Genomic DNA, 23,169 nt, shown 5'->3' with positions numbered 1-23,169 from the left:
GCCCCGCCGGACCGCTCCCGGTCGGGCTCCCCAGCCATAGCCTTACCTGCGGGCTCCTGACTCCCCACGGCTTCCAGAAGATGCTCGAACCACCGGCCGGAGCCTCGGGGCAGCAGTGAGGGGGGCGTCCAGCCGCCCACTCAGCTCTTCTGCTCCTGTGCCAGGGGCTCCCCGGGGGATGAGCATGGTGGTTTTCCTTCGGAGCCCCCTGGCTCGGGACGTCTGAGAAGATGCCGGCCATGAGGCTGTTCCCTTGCTTCCTGCAGCTCCTGGCTGGGCTGGCGCTGCCTGCTGTGCCCCCCCAGGTAAGAGCTACCCCCACCTAGCCCGGCTCCCCTGACCTCCCTATCCCAGCACTGGAAGCAGGGGACTCTGAAATCACAGACTCACTCCAGGGAGCAGCAAATCCAAGGATGTCCACATACTTCCTAAAGGCCAGGCTGGACTTCTTTCGTTTGGGAAGAGACCTCAGGCTGGCTGTCCCCCAGGTCCTGGGGGCTGTCTTAGTGGGGGCAGGGAAGCCACAGGGAGGGAGGGAGGGAGGTTTCCTGTCTGGCCTCTGGAGCCCTGGTGGCTTTGCTAAAAGCATCTGTCCACTAATCCCAGGCGGGTCCCTGGCCTTGTGGTCAGGGTCGAGGCCCCATGGCCAACCAGGCGTCCCCAGGACCTCTGACCTGGCCTGGTGGGGGTGGTGGAGGAGCCAGCTGAAGAGGCTGATGGTGGGAAGGCTGGGCCCTGCCCCCACCAGGGCTCAGGACTGAGCCGTGGGCTCCTGGGTGGGCTGGGGATGAGACAAGGGGTCTCGCTGTGCCTTTTCTCCTGGGTGGGTGGCCGGAGGTCCTGAGTGCAGGGCCTGGGGAAGTGAGCAGGGCCCTTTTCCCAGGAGCCGGGTGAGTCTGGCTGGGAGCCAGCTTGGGCAGCGAAATCCTGACAAAGCCAATGAGCTCCCTTCCCACTGTGTTGTCCCACTGCCCTGGGAGTCCCCAGCCCCAGCCCAAGAGTAGGAGTGGGCTGGGCAGTCCCAGAGGAGCCCGAGCAGCCCAGCCACCCGCCTGCCTGCTGCAGGGCTGGCCAGAGGTGTAACGTTACCGGCTGCACCAGCTCATGGCGCCACCCGCTCCAACCCCTCCGCTCCCACCAGCTGATCACCTCCCCCTGGGCTCTGGCACCCAGCCAAGGCGGGCTGTACAGGGCCCAGCAGGGTTGAACTGGGGGGGCTGGGTAGAAGGGAGACCCACAGGATTGGAAGATCTTTGGGACGCAGCAGGCCAAGGGTCTCCAAAAGCTTCTAGCCTCCCATCCTTTTCCAAATGAGGAAAACTGAGGCCAGAGAGGGGTGGGACCTAACCTATCTAGGGTCCGGTGAGTTTTTAGTTGTGGTCAGCCTGCTCTGAGACAGGGCAGAGCCTGTGCAGCAAGTGGGAAGGAATCCAGAGGGGCCCCTACCTTCCTGCCATCACACTTGGCCCAAGAGTGCAGAGCCCCAAGGTGTCCCAGGCTCATCTCTGTACCTTTCTGTCCATAGCAGTGGGCCTTGTCTGCTGGGAACGGCTCGTCAGAGGTGGAAGGTAAGCTGGCCAGGCTGGGGGTTTGCATGATCCCCAAGCCCTTCTCTTCCTTTCTCCCAAGCCCAGGCGTGGCATAAAGTGTGGGTGCAAGTTGATAAAAGTTGGGGAGAGCCTACGAGCTAGATATCCTAGCTGATGACTTTGGCAGGGCCTAAGAGATCCCCTCATGGTGACCCAGAGACTAGAGAGGTGTGGGCTGGGGTCACCAGCACACAGAGAGTGGGACTGGGGCCAGTATAGCCAGGGTTCATCGAGCTGGCTCAGAGCCCTTCCCCAGCATGATTTAAGCGTATGGATGGGGTCTTGGAGGACAGAGTGGGGAGTGAGTGCCAGGGGCCAGAATGGGGGTCTGGGAGCTGGATGCAGTGTGCAGTCAAGAGGATCAGGAATGGGTGAGGGGCCCTCCCCAGCAGCCCAGCCCTGGTGGAACTGCCTGGATCTGACCATGCCTTTCCACTGATTATAAACAGACAGAACATGAATCGTGCCCTCCCTGGCCCCTCCACTCCCCGCCCTGGTTGCCTCAAGAGGGAATCTTCAAAGGGCAACGAGACGTTTGCCAAAGAGACATACGTGCAGAAGGCAGGAGGCCCATGCCAGGCCCCCTACCTCGCTCCTCCCTCCCTGCCTCTCCAAGACGTGCAGAGCGGCCACACGCCACCGCTGAGGCTTCCCCTGCGCCATGGGAGAGGGGGCATGTAGGGACATGCACACGCACACGCGTGATAGCCATCTGCGTGCTGGGAACACCCTCTGCTGGCCTTGCCTGCCTGGCAGCCCGCCTCTCCCAGGCCTGGCCGTACTCTGACACCTGAGGCTCAGGCCCCTAGACCCCTGAGCAGGTAGAGGAGGCAGCTGCCCTTGACTTCATGGATGCCTCCCTTGCTGTGCCTCTGGAACCAGCACAACATTATGCTCCTTGGGATTTGGGGAAGGACCCACCCCCTACCTCCACACTATCCCCTTTTTGGTGCTTTTAGTGTAGGTCAGGCCACAGCTACCAAAGATGCCTTAGCCTCAGTTTCCTCATCTGTAAAATGGGACCCTTAGACTATGTGATGTCTATGGTTTCTTCTTTTTCCGAGATTGAAAAAGGGACCTGTTCTCTAACTCCAGGGAGGAGAGATGGGTGTACATATCACCCAGGATTCGAAGTGAGGAGGCCTGGAAGTGTAGATTCGTTAGGTCAGCTCTCCTGTCACACTTATCAATCAGGGAGTGTGCAATCTGACCAGGAGAAGTACAATGAGCTTTGCACTCCAGCTCTCCAAATCTGAAAATGTCATCCCACCTATTAACACCAGAGCAAGAGGCAGCATGGCCAGCCATGGGCGTTGATTTTTACTATTACTATTCACAGGAACAGTGTTAGGCATTTTCTGTCATTCTGTTTTGACCACAGGCTGTGAAGTAGGAAGGCGATGTACTCCATTTTTACAGATGCGGGACCTGAGGCTCAGAGAGGCCCTGGGGGTCGCCCCAAGCCTCAGGCACTCCTCATGGATCTGGCAGAACCGAGTGCTCCCAATAGCTCCATGGCTGATCAGGCATGAGCAGGGTGTCCCTTGTGGCAGGCTGTCTGTGTGCCCTGCCAGTGACCATGGAGAGGACACCTGTGGGCTTGGGCTGGTGGCCAGTGGCTCTGCCCAGCCCTGTGGCTCGTCCCCAAGTGCCCTCCACAGAAACTTGCTCTCAGGATTAAGCATTTCTCTTCTGGAGTCTCCCCCATCTCAGGTGGTGGCAGGCAGGTGGGAGGCTCACTCTCAGGGCTGGTGAGAGAGCTGAGGGCCCACTCATGGCCTCAGGAGCAGCCCTGGGGACCACCCAGCTCTGGCAGTGCCTGAGGGGGCCACAGCTTCCCGTTGCTCTCACCCCCACCCCCTCCCGGAGCAGGTCTGGGGCCAGCGGAAGTGCTCTCAGGGACAGCTGAGCAGAGCTCTTTCCTGAGGGACATGGCCCACATCTGGGAGTGGTCACTGCACACTCCCTCAGCCTGGCCCCTCACCCAGCCCCTTTTGTTTCTCCCACACACCCATACGGGGGCCTTCAGGGACGAATTGCCCTCTTTCCTGGTGGCTGCCAGGTAAACCAGGCTCCAGCCCACCTCCTTCTCAGCCCTCCCGCAACGTGGTTCGGCCACGGGGCCGGGAAATTGGCAGATTCCAGGGTTTCAGGGACCCGGAGTCTGCATGGTGGGATGTGGGGTGAGGAAAGGAAATCCCTTCTGCCGCTGCCTAGGCCCAGCCAGTTCTGCCAAAGGTGGCCATGGCCCTGCAGCCCAGCTGGGTGGGCGTCTGTCTGCAGGATGGGAGGGGGCTGGGGTGCCCCTTCTCTGCTGCTGTCCCCTCGCTGACGACTGGTTCCAAGGCAGGAACCTGAATCTTCCGTGTTGTTTTGGCAGTTCGTTATTCCTCTGCTGTTATTTATGTTTTCCATAAAGGTGGAGATTAAACGTTCAGAGTCACGTAGTGCTCATGAAAATTTTAAACTAAACACACAGCTCAAGGAGCTGGTGATAGGGAGGTGCTCTCTGACCCTGGACTGCAAAGGCAGGCTTCCCTGCACTGTGGGCACCTTTGGGGAGAGAGGCCTTGTTTCCCACTGGGTTCCGGGGCAGTACCCGGGGCATGGAGTGGTAGAGTCAGGGGAGGCCTATGGATTCCCCCCACCGCCAGCCCCTAGCCCAGCCCTAGTGCCCTCTAAGCAGAGCAGGGTAGAGTGGAGCAGCAAACAAGCAGATAACACTGTTTATTGCCTCTATGACTGCCTAGCCAGCTCCACATGGACACACCGCCTCTGGGTATTTTCCACCAGTTTGCAGCCTTTCCCGAGGGCCTCTGCTAGGACTGAAGTTTATTTTTCTTCTGAGATTACCAGGAGGCGCATGTCCTCATAGGCTCAGTGGAATGGACTTTGGCCCCTTCTGCCTCCTAGGCAGAGGCCTGGAAGAAATGAGGGGTTGCTGGGAGAGGCCATTATTCCATGGCAGAGGCTGCAGGGCCCCGGTGAGCCAGCTCCTGATTCTTTCCAACTAGCTGATGATGACCATCAGATGCAGAGCAGGATGACCCAGACCCGGGGGCGTTTCTCTGTCCATGGTCTCCGGGCTGGGCTGGGTTGCAGGCACTGATTCACAGGCGGTTGGTCAGAAAGGGAAAGACCTTAGCAACCATTTATTTCCAACCTTCTTTTTTCCCACCTGAGGAAACTGATCTACCCAGAAAGGTTAACTGATCTCCCCAAGGTCACACAGCCAGTGTGGGGCTGGGACTGGAAGCCAGGTGTCTGACTCTGGCCACTCTCTGTGAGCCTCTATTTGGGGCCTGGTCCCAGGCCTTCACCCAAAAGAGCGGCATCTTTTGAGGGATTCCAGATCAGCCCTCAAAAGATCCCATCACGATCACCAGGACATCATCATGGGGGTCAGGGATGTCCCGGACGATCCTCGGTGAACTATCATCTAATCAACCAGGAATGACTTAGCCTGTGTTTACGGGTACATCCATCTCTGCCCTCATAGAGCCTCGGGTTGGTTGTAAAGGAGATAAGAGCCACCAGTGACAGAGATAAGACAACCCCTTGGGGCCAGGCCGTGCTCAAGGGAGGCTCATCTGTGCACACTGGAATTGCTGGGGAAGGCTTCAAAGAGGAGGTGGGGAGGCAGGCCTTGGAAAATGGCGAGTGGGCTTTATTTATTTGGATAGAAATGAGAGGAGGGGGAAGAAGAGCAGCTGTAGGGGCTGCAGAGTGCACAAGCCCAGAGCTGCGAGTGAATGCGGTGCTGCCGTGACTCACTGTGAGTGCTGGTTGGACTCAATGGAGAGGAGGGTCGGGCCACATTGCTGGATGTGGTCTTGGTTGCCAGGCAGAGGAGCTGGCACAGAGTGGAGCAGGAAATGAGGGAGCCGTGGAAGGTGTTTGAGCAGAGGAGTAAGGGAAGGCCAACCCTCCCTGCGTGACTCCAGAAATGACTGTTTTCTGCAAGTTCTCCGAGGTGGAGGAAGCACCGGTCGGGCTTGAGAAAGATCCAGAGGGCCTGGGCAGCTGCGGAGGCTACAATCCGCAAAGCTCCAGGGAGCCAAGGCAGATGTGGTTGCCTGAGTTGAGGACAGAGCAAAGCTTGGGGCCCTGAGAGATTCTGTTCCACGGGGATTTCCATCCAGCAGATGAGCTAAGGGGCCCACAGGCATTTCGGAGGGATCACATTAGGAATTCAGAGTTGAGGGAGCTCGGAAGGGGCTGGGGGCTGAACCTGGAAGGCCAGCGGGGCCTTGGGAGCCAGGTTTGGGGCTTCGAGGGGCCGGTCTCTGCTGGCCTGACCCAGCCCCCTTGCCTCCTCGCAGTGGTGCCCTTCCAGGAAGTGTGGGGCCGCAGCTACTGCCGGGCGCTGGAGAGGCTGGTGGACATCGTGTCCGAGTACCCCAGCGAGGTGGAGCACATGTTCAGCCCATCGTGTGTCTCCCTGCTGCGCTGCACCGGCTGCTGTGGCGATGAGAACCTGCACTGTGTGCCGGTAGAGACGGTCAATGTCACCATGCAGGTAGGTCCACACCCGGCCCAGGAGGCCACCGAATCTGCCCACTAGAAGGGACCTGGAGAGGGAAGAAGATAGGCCCAGGTCCCAGGACTGGAGCCTGACTCCCAGGCGGGTGCTTCTACTACCCCAGCCCAGGGCCCTTCCTTCCTGAGCCCCCCGATGGCTCTGAGCCCACTCACCTCCACCCCCACCAGTTTTCTCAGCCTCATGCTGAGCCCTATCCCAACACTCAGGGTGTCTAGTTAAAGCTGGAACGAAATCTGCTTGTATTACAGTCCCTGTTGACACCAGGAGCATTTGGTGCCTTTTCAAGCAAGTGCAGCTTACATGTCACACACGCAGTGGTTTATTGAGCACTTACTGAGTAATGCCAAGCACTGTCCTAGGTGTGCCACAAGTGGTACATCATTCAGTCCTTCAAGGCTGGTGTCATTCCCATTTCACAGATGAGGAACTCGAGGTTCAGAGATGTTATTTCACTTGTTCAGCAGGTAAAAGAGTCAAGATCTGAACACAGGTCTCTGACTCCAGAACATGGCCCCCTTCCTGCACTATTGCTGTGCTAGTGCCCCCTGGGTAGGGAGGGATGGGGCCTCCCTCAGGTCCCCACACAGCTGAGAGAGCTTTTTGCCTCACGCTGAGAGTGGAGTGAGGGCCTGTAGTCCACAGGCTACAGGAAACAGAATCGGGTTCTCCTTACAAGGAGAGAGAGAAGAGTACGGGAAACTCATGGGCCACTCCCCAATCCAGGCATCAACTCTTTCTTCCTTCAGCTCCTAAAGATCCGCTCTGGGGACCGGCCCTCCTACGTGGAGCTGACGTTCTCTCAGCACGTGCGTTGCGAGTGCCGGTAGGTCTCCGGGGTGGGGCGGGTAGCAGGGAAAGGCCCCCGTGCTCTTGGCACCCTCAGCAAAGATGGGTCCCAGGGCAGAGGCAAAGGCTGCCCCATCCCCGCTGTGGGCTGTACTTTTTTCCAGGCTGAGGGAGACCAAGAGGGCAGGACCAGGCAGGGGTGGCTGCCATTCATTTTGTCCCCTGACCAGCCAGTTTTGCCGAGGGAGCTGGTCCCAGCAGCTGGGGTACAGCTGTTGACATACTGCAAGGGAAGAGAGAGCGTGGGTCCCTCCCAGCCTCGCTGGGGTTTGGTGCGTGTCATTCCCCTTCTCTGGGACGGGAGGCAGCTGCCACGGGCCTCTGAAAGAGGTCCCTGGAGGCAAAGACATTGCAAGTCTGAACTTAGTTCTGGGCCAAGCTGCATGCCCACAGGAGGGGGCAAACTGGGCTGAGAAGCAGCAAGAAGGACAAGCTCGGGTAGGAGAAAGGGGGCAGAAGAAGGGTGACACTGTGGCTTCCCTGATGATACAGCACCCCGCTACGGCCCCTCCCAATCCACAGAGCCTCTGACCAGCACCAGTCTTGCTGCCTGTGCCGGGGACACTTGGAACATTGGTTAGCAGGAGCAACAGGCCTGGCACTGCCAACGAGGTTCAGGGAAGAGAAAAATGGGCTGAGCTGTTGCTCCTGGTACCACTGGGCCATGGATGAAGGCACCAGACTAGAAGTCCAGAGCCCTAGCCAGGGGCAGGAGGAGGGAAGACTACCACTTATTGTGTACCCATTTTGTGCCTAGCCCTGCAGGAGGCACTTGATTGTTTCTCATTTAGTCACATACATTTATTGAGCACCTACTGCATGCCGGGCATTGTCCTAGATGGGATGCAGTGGTGGGCAAGGTCCCTGCTCTCATAACAACCCTGGGAGGTAGATCCTATTGTCATCCCTGTTTTATAGATGAGAAAATCAAGGCTCAATACAGTTTCATGATTTATCACAGCTAGTGAGTGTGGGAGGAGGGATTCTGAGCCCTGACCTAAATCCTAAGCCTTCATGCTACCTCTCATGGCCGTGACCACTTTTCTAATAGCCCCCAGGCTTAGCCTAGCCTTCTGGGCAGGGCTATCGCTGCCCCTTTTGTTGGAGTGTTGGAGGCCCTGCCTCAACTTGTTTCCACCCGTCCCTCCAAGCCAGAGCTTATCCATATAATAGCTCGGTAATGAACCCTCCTGGGTACAATGCTGGCTGGTGACCCAGAGTCACCTTCTACATCCCCTTTACCCTGACAGCCACTCTTTGGGGGCAGGCAGATGAAGAGACTGAGGTTCCAAGAGTGTCTCTCACTTGCCCAATATGGAGAGGTACAACCAGACAGTCCCAAGAGGCCCTGGTACCTTGCCGTGGCTCCCAAGGGAGGAACCAGCCGAGGGTAGCATGTCCTGGCCCCAAAGCTGACGGCTACCATGCTGGCCCATGTCTCCACCCACTGTTCCCAGGAAAGACTGAGGCCCTGTCCCCTGCCAGGAGCCAGGCAACAGGGACACCTTTCTTCTGGCTTCTGGGCCAACAGCCATAGCCCTGGGAGGCAGAGCCCAGACATGCCTGGTGACTTCAGGACTGCTGCCCCCTCCCTTCCTCCCACCCCGCCGCTCACTCCCCATGTTGCTCCGGGTGGAGTGGGGGCTGTGCCCTGACAGGCAACCAGTCCACTGCCCGGCCATCGTGTCCTGTCCCTGAGGAAATTCCCAGAGTGCACCCTGGAAGGAAGGGAAAAAAGCAGACAAAGAAAGTGAGAAAGAAAAAGCAGCAGAGAACGGACAGAAACGACCCCACATTTGATGCCAAGAGGCGAGAAGTGCAGAAGCGGGTGGCAGGGGTCCCCAGGAGGTTGATTTGTCCCTCTTGCGGTGAGGTCACCGGAGCCTGGAGTGGGAGCGAAGTCCCAGGCTCTGGCCACCTCTCCCTTGCCAGCTCCGTGCTACCCCCTAGTGGCCTCAGTGTCAGCTGCAGGACCAGGACTTGGGATGTCAGAGGGGACCTATCCGGGCGGCAGGGAGCCCCACTTATTGCTTTCCTAACGGTCCTCTGCCCCTCTCTCTGTCTGTTTCCCTAGGCCTCTGCGGGAGAAGATGAAGCCAGAAAGGTAAGTGGTTTGGCTGGGGCTCGGGGCTATTCTCGGGCCTGCCAGCCTCTGTCCTAGCATGGGGGTCCCCAGCCACCTTGTCCTGACGCTTGGCTTATTGCAGGAGGAGACCCAAGGGCAGGGGGAAGAGGAGGAGAGAGAAGCAGAGGCCCACAGACTGCCACCTGTGAGTGCGCGGGGTCCCAGGGATGGCAAGGAGGCTGGGCCCGAGGGGAGCCCCGCCCTGCCGCCAGGGTTAGGCTGGGGAGCGGGAGAGGCAGGACTGAGGCCAGTCTTGGGGGCAGGACAGGGAGCCTCACCTCCTCAAGACTCTAGGGCCCAGGAAGCATCAGTGGACCTTGGCTTTTGTCCCGGCTTAGCCCTAGGTTTCCACTGACCTTGGACAAATCATTTCACCTTTGTGAGCCTAGCTTTTCTCTGTGTAGAATGAGGGGCAGGAGGTCCAGCAAACATTTAGTCACCCTACAAACATTTACTGAGCACTTCCTGTGTGTCAGGTACATCTGTGAGCAAACAAACAGGATTCCTGCACTAGGGAAACTAGAATTTCCCTTCTAGTGATGAGAAGTCTGTCATCAGCTGAAATGTTATCTGGGGCGACTTCCTAGTAGCCCTGGGGAACATGCGCCCCTCGCCGCAGGCTCCCGGGAGCATTGCTGCTTCGGGTCCCCTTGCTGCTTCTAACCCACTTCATACCTGGTGGGCAGCAGAATGGAGCCCAGGCCTGAGTGTGGCTGGGAGAGAAGGATGAGAGAAGGGAAAACCCAAATCTGTGACAGTAAATAGAAAAAATAAAATATTTCACATGCACAGTCCATCAGTCACGCGGGGGCTGTCCTTTAGGGGCTAAGCCTCCCCCACGCACATGCCTCCAGGAAGTTATTTCATGCTATGGAGTAGAGTTGACCCAAGTCCTGACCCCATGAGCCCCACTCCATGAAGACAGGGATCCTGGGGAATGTGCCCCCTAGGGTTTATGCTCTCCTCTCTTTTCTGGGCCCACGCAGCAATTTGGGGAACAAGCTGGCAGTGAAGTCCATCCAGGTCCGCCTTACCAGCCGGCACCCCGAGGCAGAAAGTGTCCCATGGCTCCAATTCCCAAGGCAGCAGTCTTCAGACATTTCACTAGGGAATCTCCTGAAAGAATTTCAAAAGTGGCCAGGCGCGGTGGCTCACGCCTGTAATCCCAGCACGTTGGGAGGTCAAGGTAGGTGGATCACTTGAGGTCAGGAGTTTGAGACCAGCCTGACCAACATGGTGAAACCACATCTCTACTAAAACTACAAAATTAGCTGGGCGTGTTGGTGCACGTCTGTAATCTCAGCTACTTGGGAGGCTGAGGCAGGAGAATCGCTTGAACCCAGGAGGCGGAGGTTGCAGTGAGCCGAGATCATGCCACTGCACTCCAGGCTGGGTGACAGAGCGAGACTCCATCTCAAAAAAAAAGAATTCCAAAAGCTCATGTGCTCCCTTGCCCATTTTTAAGTTGACATTGAACATTTTCATCAGAATTATAAGTCAAGCCAGGCTCAGTAGCTCATGCCTGTAATTCCAGCAGTTTGGGAGGCTGAGGCAAGTGGATTGCTTGAGGCCAGGAGTTCAAGACCAGCCTGGGCAACATGGTGAAACCTTGTCTCTACAAAAAAATACAAAAACTAGATGGACATGGTGCCATGTGCCTGTAGTCCCAACTACTCAGGAGGCTGAGGTGGGAGGATCACCTGAGCCTGGGAGGTCAAGGCTGCAGTGAGCTGGGATCGATCCACTGCACTTCAGCCTGGGTGACAGAACAAGAACCTGTCTCAAAAAAAAAAAAGTATAAGTCATTACAAAGGATACACTTTCTGGCATATTATAAATATCAATATTTTAATATAAAGCTATTATATAACACTCTCCAGGTGTATCCTAATACGCCATTTTAATGTTATACTTACCATCATCTACTTTTAAGAAAATGAATAAGCAAAAAAAAAAAAAAAAAAAATACACGAACACCTCCTTTCATAACCCTTTGTATATTTACATTGTTTCTTTTTTCCTGGAACTTGTATTTCCATTTCACTCCCCACCCCCTAGAATTTCAGCCTAGTGTAATAGTACTTTTAATTTTCAGAAGGCTTTTATTGATTACCTTGTCATATTTATCTGCCACAAAAAAATGATATATGAGTTCGAATTATTTTAAATTTCCTGTGAGCATAAACCTAAATTAAATTTTCTCCTGAAATAAATTATCAAAATAATTCTTAGCAGCACCATTTGGTCAAAACAGCACAAATATGTCCTGTTTTAATAAATGTTCAACGTAAAAATACGATCAATTTGATTGGGAATGCATCTCAATGAGATGGATGTGGCTACCTCGTTTCAATTAGTAAATGAATCCATTAATGAATGTTATTTCCTGCCAGACTGAGACAGACTTCTGCATTAATTTAATTCCTGTTTATCATTTTTTTATTGATGAGAAGGTTGAGAAACCATGTTCACATAAATAAGTAAATGAGACTAGATGTCACTCAAGTACTTGAACTCCTTCCAAGTTATTTGCCAGAAATCTCAAGGTGCTCTGCTAAGAACAGATTACTTCTCATGATATCCTGGCTGACAATTTGGTTAAGCTGTTCTTCAGTTTTGTTGAAAGCCTTGGTTACCCAGTCATTAGCCATATTTTCTTTCTCAAGACCTACACCAATATCTCAAATTGTTCTTTTTTTCATGTCCCCAGAATACTTTTACCTGGCAGCAAAGCACTTTATAAGGATTTAGAATGAGCAAGATGTGTTGTGGCTAGAGAAGCAGATCTCAGCCACTGTCTCACAAAAATAATTTTAAGGCAATGCAGACCTGGAGGCTGAAAATGGATTTCTTTAAATCCATCGGTACTCAGTCCTCACGTGCGTCTAGTGGTACCCGTTCCCCTGTTTGGAGACTGCTGTCTTAGGGTAATCAGAGGCATGATTGCATGGAGTATGATTAGGTTCACATGTGGCTCTGTCACCAACTGGCCATGTGACCACAGGCAAGCTTCTTTACCTCTCTGGGCCTCAGTTTCCTAATCTTCACAAGAATAATCAGGGTGCCTTCCTCATGGAAGGTTGTTGAGGGTTAAGAAGACAGTGCTTGGCACAGGGCTGGGCACCTGGGTAAGTGCTTGGTGAAGGGTAGCTCCCAGCTTCTCTTCAGCTTGGAGCAAGCAGGAACTCAGGAGTGCTGAGCCCTCCCCATGCTCCCTGCCCAAGCTCCTCCTCTGGCCCTGCCCCTCCTCCATAGGAGGAGACTGCGCCCTCCACAGCATGCTGATACCCGCCCCATCTGTGCTTGGTCTCTGGCAGGTGCGGCGATGCTGTTCCCCGGAGGTAACCAGCCCCTTGGAGGAGAGAGACCCCGCATCCCCGGCTCGTGTATTTATTACCGTCACACTCTCAGTGACTCCTGCTGGTACCTGCCCTCTATTTATTAGCCAACTGTTTCCCTGCTGAATGCCTCGCTCCCTCCAAGACGAGGGGCAGGGAGGGACAGGACCGTCAGGAATTCAGTGCCTTCAACAACGTGAGAGAAAGAGAGAAGCCAGCCACAGACCCTTGGGAGCTTCTGCTTCGGAAGAAGCAAGACGCGTGGCCTCGCGAGGGGCAAGCTAGGCCCCAGAGGCCCTGGAGGTCTCCAGGGGCCTGGAGAAGGAAAGAAGGGGGCCCTGCTGCCTGTTCTTGGGCCTCAGGCTCTGCACAGACAAGCAGCCCTTGCTTTCGGAGCTCCTGTCCAAAGTAGGGATGAGGAGGCTGCTGGGGGTGCCACGGCCTGGCTGGTGGGAAGGCCAGCAGCGGGCGGAGGGGATGCAGCCACTTCCCTCTCTTCTTCTGAAGATCAGAACGTTCAGCTCTGGAGAACAGTGGTTGTCTGGGGACTTTTGCCACTCCTTGTGCCCCGTGATCTCCCCTCACACTTTGCCATCTGCTTGTGCTGGGACATTGTTCTTTCCAGCCAAGGTTCCACCACCCTGTCCCCTCTAAGAGACACATGCAGAGTGGGCCCCGGGCTGGACAAAGAGCTGCCTGGATGAGAAACAGCTCAGTCAGTGGGGATGAAGTCACCAGGGGAGGAGCCTGTGTGTCCCAGCTGAAGGCAGTGGCAGGGGAGCAGGTTCTCCGAGGGCCCTGGCACCCCCACAAGCTGTCCCTGCAGGGCCATCTGACTGCCAAGCCAGATTCTCTTGAATAAAGTATTCTAGTGTGGAAACGCTGATCTAGGGGGTGTGTCTGCTGGGGCAGTGAGCGTCAGCCGGAAACGGAAGCCACACAGACCCCGGGATGGGGGTGTAACGGGAAGAGCACAGCACCTTCTCTGAGCCTCAGTTTCCTTATCTCAAAAGCCTCGCTCAGGCGACGAGAGGGCATGTCACAGCTCACGACAACATGTTAGCTTGCTCCTTCCTTCCTCCTTTTGATAGCTGAGGACACTTAGGCCCAAGAAGGTGAAATGGCTGATGGAGAGTCGAGACTGAAGTGGGGTTCAGAGGCCTGGCTTTGTTTGTAACTCACTGAGTGGCACTGGGCTTCCCTCTGCCTTCACGTTTCATCTCTGACCTGAGGGGCCTGACTGGATGGCTCTTCTGGCTTTGACACGTTTCTATTGAGGCCCAGTCTCAAGTCTTAGTGGCCCTGGGTGGTCACTGGAGACTGTTCCTGTGGAGGCCACTTCAAGGCTGCCCCCGAGGTCACCCAGCCTGCTCCTACTGCACCCTGGGGTCACCCCTCCCCTAACGAGGAGCTCCCAAGATGTAGTTTTGGTTCCAAAGTTGAGGAGAGGGTGGTCCCAGCCATTTTTTAACAGCATCAAGAGCACAATCTCCTCCTCCTCTCCCAGGTCTTAGGGCTGCCCCAGCCCAGTGCTGCAAGGGCTCCCGAACTCCTTCGGCCCTCCTGAGAGGCATCCTGGGCTGGGTCTCAGGGCACTGAACAGCAGCTCCTACAGCCTGCTCGGGCTGCCCGACAGACGCAGGGACCAGCAGATGCTGCCTGGATTTAAATAAATCTTTTTTTTTATTTATTTTATTCATTTTTTTTTTGAGGCGGAGTCTCCTTCTATCGCTCAGGCTGGAGTGCAGTGCCACAATCTCAGCTCACTGCAACCTCCACCTCCCAGGTTCAAGTGATTCTCCTGCCTCAGCCTTCTGAGTAGCTGGGATTATAGGTATGTACTACCATGCCCAGCTACTTTTTTGGATTTTTAGTAAAGACAGGGTTTCACCATGTTGACCAAGCTGGTCTTGAACTCCTGACCTCAAGTGATCTGCCTGCCTCAGCCTCTCAAAGTGCTAGGATGACAGGCATGAGCCACCATGCCAGGCCTATTTTTTTTAATCCAAACCATTTACTATCAAACTCCCCTCTGCTTCTGACCTGCAAGGGGTGTGTGTGTGTATGTATGTGTATGTGTGTGTGTGTATTGTGTGTGTGTGTGTGTGTGTGTGTGTGTAGTGTGTGTGTATGTGTGTGTGTTTGATCTTATATATTGTTATATGTACTGGGGGAAGAGAAGTTCCCCCATTCTCTCCTCAGCCTCACTTCCTCATCTGAGGCTGCTGAGGAGAAACCCACAGGGACCCAGGGGGACAGGGGCCTGCCTGGGGCTTGGAGGGGAGCTGGGATGTCCAGCAGAGTGGGGTGGCCGTGCTGAGGCAGCTGTCCTTGGTGCCCTGTTCACCAAGGCCTGGGAAGCCTGCAGGACACGCTGGTCAGAATGTGCTTCTGGCTGTGGTCATAGACGGGTGTGAGTCAGCCCCAAGAGACATACTTCACCAAAGAAATGCACTTCCTCTCCTGCCTCTCCTCTCTTTGGCTGCAGCTGTTCTAAGCTATTGCCTTTGACCTACTGTGAACTGAGAAGAGCACCTATCCCCTCCCACTGGCCAGGCCTCTAGCTCAGCCCTGAGGACCCCAACCCAGGCCTGGTAGCATCTTCAAGGCTTTTGACTCCATGAGGTCACCCATGTAGCGGGCAGCCTCCCAACCCAGGCCAGTGACCCCTGTAGAGAGCAAGGCAGAAACCAGAAAAGCTCCTGGAAACCTGAAGCAAAACTCCACATCCGCAGGCAGGAGCCTCGCAGCAGGAACTGGTAGGAAGGAGCCAGCTGGCCCACTTGGCTGTATTGGCAGCCATTCCAGCCATTTAGGTCCTAGGGATTTGCTTGTCATCTGTTTGTGGAGCACCCTCTATGTCCTAGACACTGACTAGGCATTGAGGATCCAGTGGGGACAGACACACAGGACCCTGCTCTCGTGGACCACACATGCAAGGGGAGAGACAGTCCATGTTCTAGTGCCAGAGGGTACTGGGTGGGCCTTTTCTGCTCCTCAAATTGGTGGCCGGACTCAGAGCTAAGGAAAAAGGGCCTTGAGTACCCCATGTTCTAAAACAAAGGAACCATTTGGGACTAGGCACATTTGCCTACAGGATTTATTAAGAGATGGTTAAAGCAATTCTGCCATGCCCCTAGATCTCCCAGCGCCCCCTTCCTCAGTCTCCGTAAGCAGAAGACTGGGAAAGGGTAAGGAAGAGAGAGGGAGATGGGGTCACTGGAGTCCTGGGGTGCTGGCTCCCTCCCCTCCTCTCCCTGGATCTGGATTTGCTGTTGAGATCAGCCCGCACGCTGTCTGGACAGGGAGGCTGGCGGAGGGCAAGATGGAAGAGGCAGAGACGGACAGGGCAGGGACTCCTTGGGGCACCCAGCAGTCATTGCCCATGGGTCAGGTGGACATGGCGGAAGGTGAATGTCCTTGAGCTGTCTTGTCCATGTCTTCCCAAGAGGGAGGCCTGCAGCTGTGCACACCCACAGTGGGTAGGCTGTGGGGTGGAGGTTGGGGCAGTAGCTGAGTGGTGGGGTGAGAGATAAAGAGCAATAGAGCAGAAGGGACCTCTCATATCAGGGAGCAGTGGTGCGGGGTGGCCCTGTGGTGAACCCACAAGAGAGTTAGCATCTGAACACCATCATGTCAGGAACATTCATAGCCAGAGAAGAAATGGCCACAGCTGACAGGGACTTTCCTAAAAGCTCTCCCTCCCCATCTGTGTGAAAGAAGAGAAAAGGGGAGAGAAAAGGAGGAGGAGGAGAGAGGAGTGGTGGTACAGGGGCAAACTACACCCCTCCCCACTTCCCTGGGCCAAATCCAGACCCTGCCTGGGGAAGGGAAAGGGTTAGTCTTGGTTAGAGGGACCAGCCTAGATGGGGCTGGGCCTTTAATAAGCTAAAGCAACAGGAACACGAGAAGATCTGCCCAAGATACTGTTACGGGACAGAAAAAGGAGAACCAACATAGTTCATCCAGAAGCAATGATGGAAGGGGGAAAACAACTTGCTCAATAAGCAAGTCACCCATATAAACAAATACATTAATAAGAAAATGTCTTGCTGCCAAAATGTGTTCTCTCATATTAGAGATGCTCTTGGATTATTTTACATTTTTCCTCTTAAGAGGTGAAGTCTCTTCCTTCTCTTTGAATCTGAATCGGCCTGGGTCTGCTTTGATCAGTAGACTATAGCAGAAGAGACCCTATACTTGTTTCAAGTCTGGCTTTCAAGAGGACTGGCAGCTTCTGCCTTGGTCTGTTGGAGCCCTACGCTATCATGTAAGAAGTCCAACTACCCTGAGGTCACCATGTTGGAAGGAAGCTCAAGCCGGTCATATAGAGATGTGGAAGAAGAGAGAGAGAGCAAGCGAGAGAGAGAGACTCAGCCAACCCCAAGCTATTCCAACTCCCAGTCATTACAGTTATCTTACAGAGCAAAGACAAGCTGTATCCACTGTGCCGTTTGATTTCCTTGATGCATAGAATCATGAAATACTGTAATAACAAATTGTTTTGAGGTAGTTTGTTGTGCAGCGATAGGAAACCAGAACAGAAAATAAGGAAAGGTGAAGAGAGAGCGTTGAGGGGAAGGTACTCTAGGTCAGGAGGTTGTGGATGGTGTATCTGTAGAGATGACATTGATGGTAAAGTTTGAAGGACAAGAAGGAGTTGATCATGTGAAGATCAGGGATAAGAGCACTCCAGAGGGCACAGCTGGTGGAAAGTGCTGGAAGGAACCCCAGTGTGACTGAAGCATGATGGGTAGGGAGCAGGGATATGGGATGGGATGTGATGTTGGAAGTAACCAGGGGTTAGACCATAAAGGGCTTTTGCAAGTCAGGGTAAGGAGTTCAAGTGTTGTTATAATGTGAGATAAACCACTGCAGAGTTTCAAACAGGGGAATTAAATGACATTAGGTACATTTTTTTCTTTTTGAGACAGGGTCCCACTCTGTCACCCATGCTGGAGTGCAGTGGCACAATCTCTGCTCACTGCAGCCTCCACCTGCTGGGTTCAAGCAATTCTCATGCCTCAGCCTCCTGAGTAGCTGGGACTAAAGGTGCACACCACCACACCCGGCTAATTTTTGTATTTTTAGTAGAGACAGGGTTTTGCCATGTTGGCCAGGCTGGTCTCGAACTCCTGACGTCAAGTGATTCGCCCATCTCAGCCTCCCAAAGTATTGGGATTACAGGTATGAGCCACCACACCCAGTCATTAGGTACATTTTTGAACAATCACTCTGCCCATTATGTGGAAAATGGTCTCTAAGAGTGCAAAACTCAGAGTACAAATACCACTTCGAAGGCTGTGGAGAAGCCAGGCAACCAATTATGGTGGTTTGGTCTAAGGAGAAGTAATGAGGATAGAGAGAAGTAGATTGTTTGGTCTTAATTATGCATGTGGGCTGGTAACCCTGATCATTTATTCACTCATGAGCATTTTTTGAGTCTACAAGGCCTGGGTATTTTGTAGAAAACACATGTATGACAGGGCAAAGTATATTAGCATGCAAAAGTCTTCCCTACCTACTAAAGAAAATTCTATTTTGCAATAAATAAGGAGAATAAGGAGAGAGATCATAGCTGGAGAGGCTAAGTTGGTCTACCTCAGAGCTAGGAAAGAGAAAGGCCTTGGGGCTGGGACTAGAGAAGGAGTTTGGGGTTTTGCTGTGGAGTCTATATAAGACAGTTTGGGGAGTGGAAGAAGGGCTTTGAGGATGCGCTGTCATGCTCCCTAACATTGCAGGCCCGAATGTTCTTTGAGATATGCCCACTCAGTGAGACACTAGGCAGAGACTGAACCCCGGGGAGCGCCTCAATTAGCTAGGGTTACACAGAGAGAAATAAGACATTGTCGCTGACCTTAAAAAGTTCGTCAGCAGAATCGGATATACATGGGTGATTAGAATAGAAGGAAAGCAGGCCATGTAGTTAAATGAATGCAGCTGAAGCGCTGCTAAAGACACCTGAGACGACCTGCAGCTGGGGAAAATCAGAACTGGCTTTGCAAAGCTGGTGGCATTTAAGCTGTGACTTGAAGAGTAGGCAAGATTTGGGTCTGGGAAGATGACTGGGGAAGCCATTCTAGGTGGAGGCAACCCGTTAGCAAAGACCCCAGAGCTGGCAAAACCCCAACCTGTACAGGGACTCTCCCACGGTTCAGTTTGGCTGATGCTTAAGGCAGGCGAAGCAGAGGGTGACGGCTAAGGCTGGGAGGCAGGCTGGGCCCCAGGTGCCATGCTGGGGAATTAGGGCTGTGCTAGGCTGCAAGAGGCATATTTTTTAAACAATGATGTGGCCGGGCACAGTGGCTCACGCCTGTAATCTCAACACTTTGGGAGGCCAAAGCAAGAGGATTGCTTTGGCAACTGAGGTCTTTACAAAAAAATTTAAAATTTTGGCTGAGCATGGTGGCTCACACCTGTAATCCCAGCACTTTGGGAGGCCGAGGCAGGTGAATCGATTGAGCCCCGGAGTTTTAGACCAGCCTGGGGAACGTGGTGAAATTCCTTCTCTACAAGAAATACAAAAATTAGCTAGGCGTGGTGGCACAGGCCTGTAGTCCCAGCTACTCAGGAGGCTGAGGCTGGAGAATCTCTTGAGCCTGGGAGGTGGAGGTTGCACTGAGCTGAGATCGCACCACTACACTCTGGTTTGGGTGACAGAGTGAGACTCCATCTTAAAATAAAAAAAAAAAATTAGCCAGGTATGGTGGTGCACACTTGTGGTCCCAGCTGCTTGGGAGACTGAGGCAGGAGGATTGCTTGATCCCAGGAATTTGAGGCTGCAGAGAGCTATGATCATGCCACTGCACTCCAGCCTGGGCAACAGAGTAAGACCCTGTCTCTCAAAAAAAAAAAAAAAAGAAATTAAACAATAATGTGATATGATCATGGAATTTAGGGTTGAAAGAAAATTTACAAATAATCCATTTCCACCTCCTTATCTTACAAATGAAGGAGCTGAGGCCCAGGCTGGTCCAAAGTCATGTAAGTTAAGTGAGTCAGAATTTTAAAATGTACCATAAGTGACTGGGGTGGAATTGAATCCGAAGCCTGTGCTCACTGCCCATCACCACCTCACCTCCTCCTGAGGATGGAGGGCGAGAAGGGGAGTTGGGACGGTAGGGAAGTGAGCTGGGTCCGGTCCCAGTCTGAGAGGCAGGCCAGACCATCTGTGGGTGGATTGGGTGGGTCAGCAGAAGAGGCCCCTCTGAAAACTCTGGTGGGAACTCGAGGCTCCAGACAGGGCGGTGACAGGCCAGAGCCTTGGTGTGGAAAGATGGCCCTCTGTCAGCACCAGATCCCAGCAGCTGTTTCCCTAAAGAAGCCGGACCCTTCCTTTTCCTGAGGGAAGCCTGGGGCGCTCTCCTTCCCCCGACCTTGGCTATGACTGAGGCTGAGGATGCTCCACCTCAGAGGCTCCAGGCCAAAAAGATGGTTCTTTTCTAGTCCCTGAGGTAACCTTGTGACCTTGGAAACCCTCAGGCAGGCAGGTCAGGCCGGGAGGAAGTTGAGGGCTCCCTCACAGAGGTGGGTTCCCCGAGAGGTGTCGCCTGGGTGGCGGGAGAGAGTGCTGCCATTCTAGTAACCTCCCTGCACTGCTCTCTGCAAGATTGTTCCACTCCCTGTCCTCAGTGGCCTCTCCACTGCCACCCCGAGCCCTCGGTCTTCCCCTTCTCCTCTCTTCTCTGAGGCCCTGCCCCCGCACGCCCAGCCTGGGCCACCCAGGAGTCACCACGTGGGCCACAGCGCTGGGTGTTTCCAGACATGGGCCACCTGACGCCCACAGCGGGGGGCCTGAGGCTTAGGCTGGAACATTGATCTCCTCCCTCCTCCTCTCCCTTTCAAAGCCCTCTCTGCCACAAGCCTCTCCCGGGGCCTGCGAAGCCCTCTCACTTGCCAGACACGCTGGAAGGAAGTCCTGCGAGGGTGAGAAATCTGCCCGAGGAATTCCAGCTTCTGGGAGGAGGTGGCGGCTGACAGCTGGCCACGGCTGCCGTGCAGAGAAGCCGAAGTTGACGTCTTGGGTTCACAAGTAGTGCCAGGCACATCAAGGTCCAACCCAGGGGTCATGCAGTTCCCCAAGTCAGAACCTGGGGTGCACCCTGGAGCTGTCGCTCCTGGATTAGCTGGAAATACAGCTTCTCTCCAGACATGGGGGAGGAAAAGGAGGTCACAGGACTTTCCTCTCACATCCAAACCCAGGAGGCTCCGGGTGCCTGTGGGATCCTTCCTAGGAACCAGCGCTGGCCAGTCAAGATGAGCTCCAGCAGCGGAGGAGACACACGGGCTGCTTTACTGAGACCTTCCTCTTTGTGTGTGTGTAGAGCTGACTTCCCCTTCTTCCCCCTAGAATAAAACATGCCCACCCTCTTAGGAAAAGAGTAATTGGTATGTGGCTGTGATACCAAGTGACTCTTAGAACCAATTATAAACCTGGTTGATATGGCCACGTGTTTCAGTAACTGTGCTGCTGAAACCATGCACTCAGTCAGGACTAGCCCCACGCTTCTGAAAATAACCAGTCGGCAACAGCCGCGTGCCAATGACCGTGCCGAAGATCAACCAGCACACGTTGACCCATCCTTGAACCCCACACTTCCCAAACCTATATGGGATCAATCCTCTGCTTTGCTCAGAGATGCTGTGCCTTGCAAGTACAGCTGTCCCTTGCTTAAGCATGCAATAAATTCAGCCTCTTGTTTCAGATAATGAGTGGTGACACCTTTCTTCAATACCCCCCAGAAAACTTTCTTACAATCTATCACAAATTTTCCAAAATCCAAAGAATGAGCAACACTTTTTTCCAGCTTTGGTACAAAATTGGGGCCGGAAACTCCTGCCCCTGGTCTCCCTGTCTCTGATCCCTCTGCCTTCCTCCCAGGACCCAGCTCCCTCCTGGGAGATTGTGGTGGACCCTCATGTGTCCCCACGTGGAGCACCTACAAAACAATACAATTCCCTTTTGATAAAGTGGATGACGTCTCTTGGCATAATTTTTATTATGGTGCATTATTTCCAAAGACCCCACTACCACCATCACCACCAGGGATAAGGTCAGGGAACAAAGCAAGAGGTGAAGGAGACACCCTGTCACATATACTCAGCTTCCCATACCAAAATGAGATCGTAATAGATTTGTTATTTTATAACTTGCTTTCTAAACTTAATATATGGTACACTGGCCGGGTACGGTGGCTCATGCCTGTAATCCCAGCACTTTGGGAGGCCGAGGTGGGTGGATCACCTGAGGTCAGAAGTTCAAGACCAGCCTGGCCAACGTGGTGAGACCCCCCCCCCATCTCTACTAAAAAAAAAAAAAAATTAGCCGGGCATGGTGGCAGGTGCCTGTAATCCCAGCTACTCAGGAGGCTGAGGCAGGAGAGTCGCTTGAACCTGGGAGGCGGAGGTTGCAGTGAGTTGAAATTGCACCACTGCACTCCACCCTGGGCAAGAAGAGCAAAATTGTGTCTCATACATACGGAGTTGTGTTTCCCTTCTGCTACAATATGATTTTTAAGTCTTGAGTTATATTGCATCATTTGGATATTCCATAATTTGATTAAAGGATCTATTGTTGGATATGTAGGTCCTCTTTTTTTGTGTTGTTTTAATAAATAATGCTGTGATAAACATCCTTGTGGATATGTCTCTGGGTGAAGAGGTTTTTCCCATCACAGAAATAGAAACGGTAGCAAAAAAATCAAACCCATCCTTCGATTGCACATTCTCCCTCCAGGTGCCTCTCTATCCTGGGCTTGTGCTTTAGAGCAACACACGTTTTGAAAGAGATGTGTACACCTTCAGTCTCTTTGTTGGCAGCTCCAGTCCCTACTGTAACACAGCCCCTGCTAAAGTGACTCTAGGGACCTCCCTGGTGCCGATCAGCAGTTTCCGTTTTCATCTTACTCAGCAGCACGTGTGGCTCTTAGAATATGCTCCCAGTCCTTTCCTCAGCCTGGAAGACTCCATGAAGTCTGGTCCCTGTCCTCCTTTGCAGCCCCGTCTCTTGCCATGCCCCCTCTTTCACTAAGGGCCAACACACTTGTCTTTTTCTCAGTTTCTGGAATCTGTAGTGCCGCGCAGGACCTTTGCTCACACTGTTTCCTCTGCCCGGAAATCCCTTCCCCCTCCCACACCCAATCCCTCAACTCTGTTGACTAACAGACACACATCATCTGGAACTCAACTAAAAGGTGCTTCCTCAGGAAAGCCTCCCAAACACTTCTCCGCATCACGGTGGGTCTGCTCCACCACTAGAGACTTAGGGAACTCTGTCTACTCCCTTACAGCTCTCCTCACTATATTATGAAAAATAAGTATATAATCCCAAAAATATATTCAATTTTTTTAAAAAAAGAGAACAAGGTTTTACAGGCTGGGCGCGGTGGCTCACGCCTGTAAACCCAGCACTTTGGGAGACCGAGGCGGGTGGATCACTTGAGATCAGGAGTTCGAGACCAGCCTGGCCAACATGGCGAAATCCTGTCTCTACTAAAAGTACAAAAATCAGCCAGGCATGGTGTCACGTACCTGTAATCCCAGCTACTGGGGAGGCTGAGGCAGGAGAATTGCTTGAACTCAGGAAGCAGAGGTTCCAGTGAGCCGAGATCATACCACTGCACTCCAGCCTGGGTGACAGAGCGAGATTCTGTCAAAAAGAAAGAAAGAAAAAGAAATAAAGAAAGAAAGAGAAAGAGATAGAGAAAGAAAGAAGAGAGAGAGAAAGGA

At 53.6% G+C, this 23,169-nt stretch overlaps 2 protein-coding genes across 4 annotated transcripts in view; both read left to right on the top strand.

The window, feature by feature from the left end:
- On the top strand, positions 1-13,321 carry PGF (placental growth factor). 3 transcript variants are annotated; one of them, XM_011981541.1, is made up of 7 exons: positions 1-305; positions 1,529-1,568; positions 5,912-6,108; positions 6,879-6,955; positions 9,053-9,082; positions 9,186-9,248; positions 12,421-13,321. In XM_011981541.1, the coding sequence occupies exons 1-7, from the start codon at positions 231-233 to the stop codon at positions 12,446-12,448; spliced, it is 510 nt and encodes a 169-aa protein (XP_011836931.1). In that variant the 5' UTR covers positions 1-230; the 3' UTR covers positions 12,449-13,321. The 3 variants fall into 3 exon arrangements, with proteins under 3 accessions (XP_011836931.1, XP_011836930.1, XP_011836932.1); XM_011981540.1 differs by having other exon boundaries at positions 1,526-1,568; XM_011981542.1 differs by lacking the exon at positions 9,186-9,248 and having other exon boundaries at positions 1,526-1,568.
- Positions 13,322-22,877: 9,556 nt separating this feature from the next.
- Positions 22,878-23,169, top strand: part of RPS6KL1 (ribosomal protein S6 kinase-like 1) — a 35,728-nt gene continuing 35,436 nt past the window's right edge. The window contains exon 1 of the mRNA XM_011981539.1: positions 22,878-22,915. The gene's annotated coding sequence lies outside the window, so the exon portion shown is untranslated. The remainder of the gene's footprint in view (positions 22,916-23,169) is intronic.

This window comes from Mandrillus leucophaeus, unplaced genomic scaffold, assembly GCF_000951045.1.
Source record: "Mandrillus leucophaeus isolate KB7577 unplaced genomic scaffold, Mleu.le_1.0 Scaffold228, whole genome shotgun sequence".
NCBI lineage: Eukaryota > Metazoa > Chordata > Mammalia > Primates > Cercopithecidae > Mandrillus > Mandrillus leucophaeus.
Note: the sequence above shows the minus strand (reverse complement) of the source record. Positions and strands in the feature narration are given on the sequence as shown.

Excerpts from the sequence above, each read along its gene's own strand:
- PGF (XM_011981540.1), top strand. The coding sequence starts at position 231 with ATGCCGGCCATGAGGCTGTTCCCTTGCTTCCTGCAGCTCCTGGCTGGG. Across the intron at positions 6,109-6,878 it reads CGGTCAATGTCACCATGCAG|CTCCTAAAGATCCGCTCTGG; the intron begins GTAGGTCCACAC and ends TTCTTCCTTCAG. Across the intron at positions 6,956-9,052 it reads CACGTGCGTTGCGAGTGCCG|GCCTCTGCGGGAGAAGATGA; the intron begins GTAGGTCTCCGG and ends CTGTTTCCCTAG.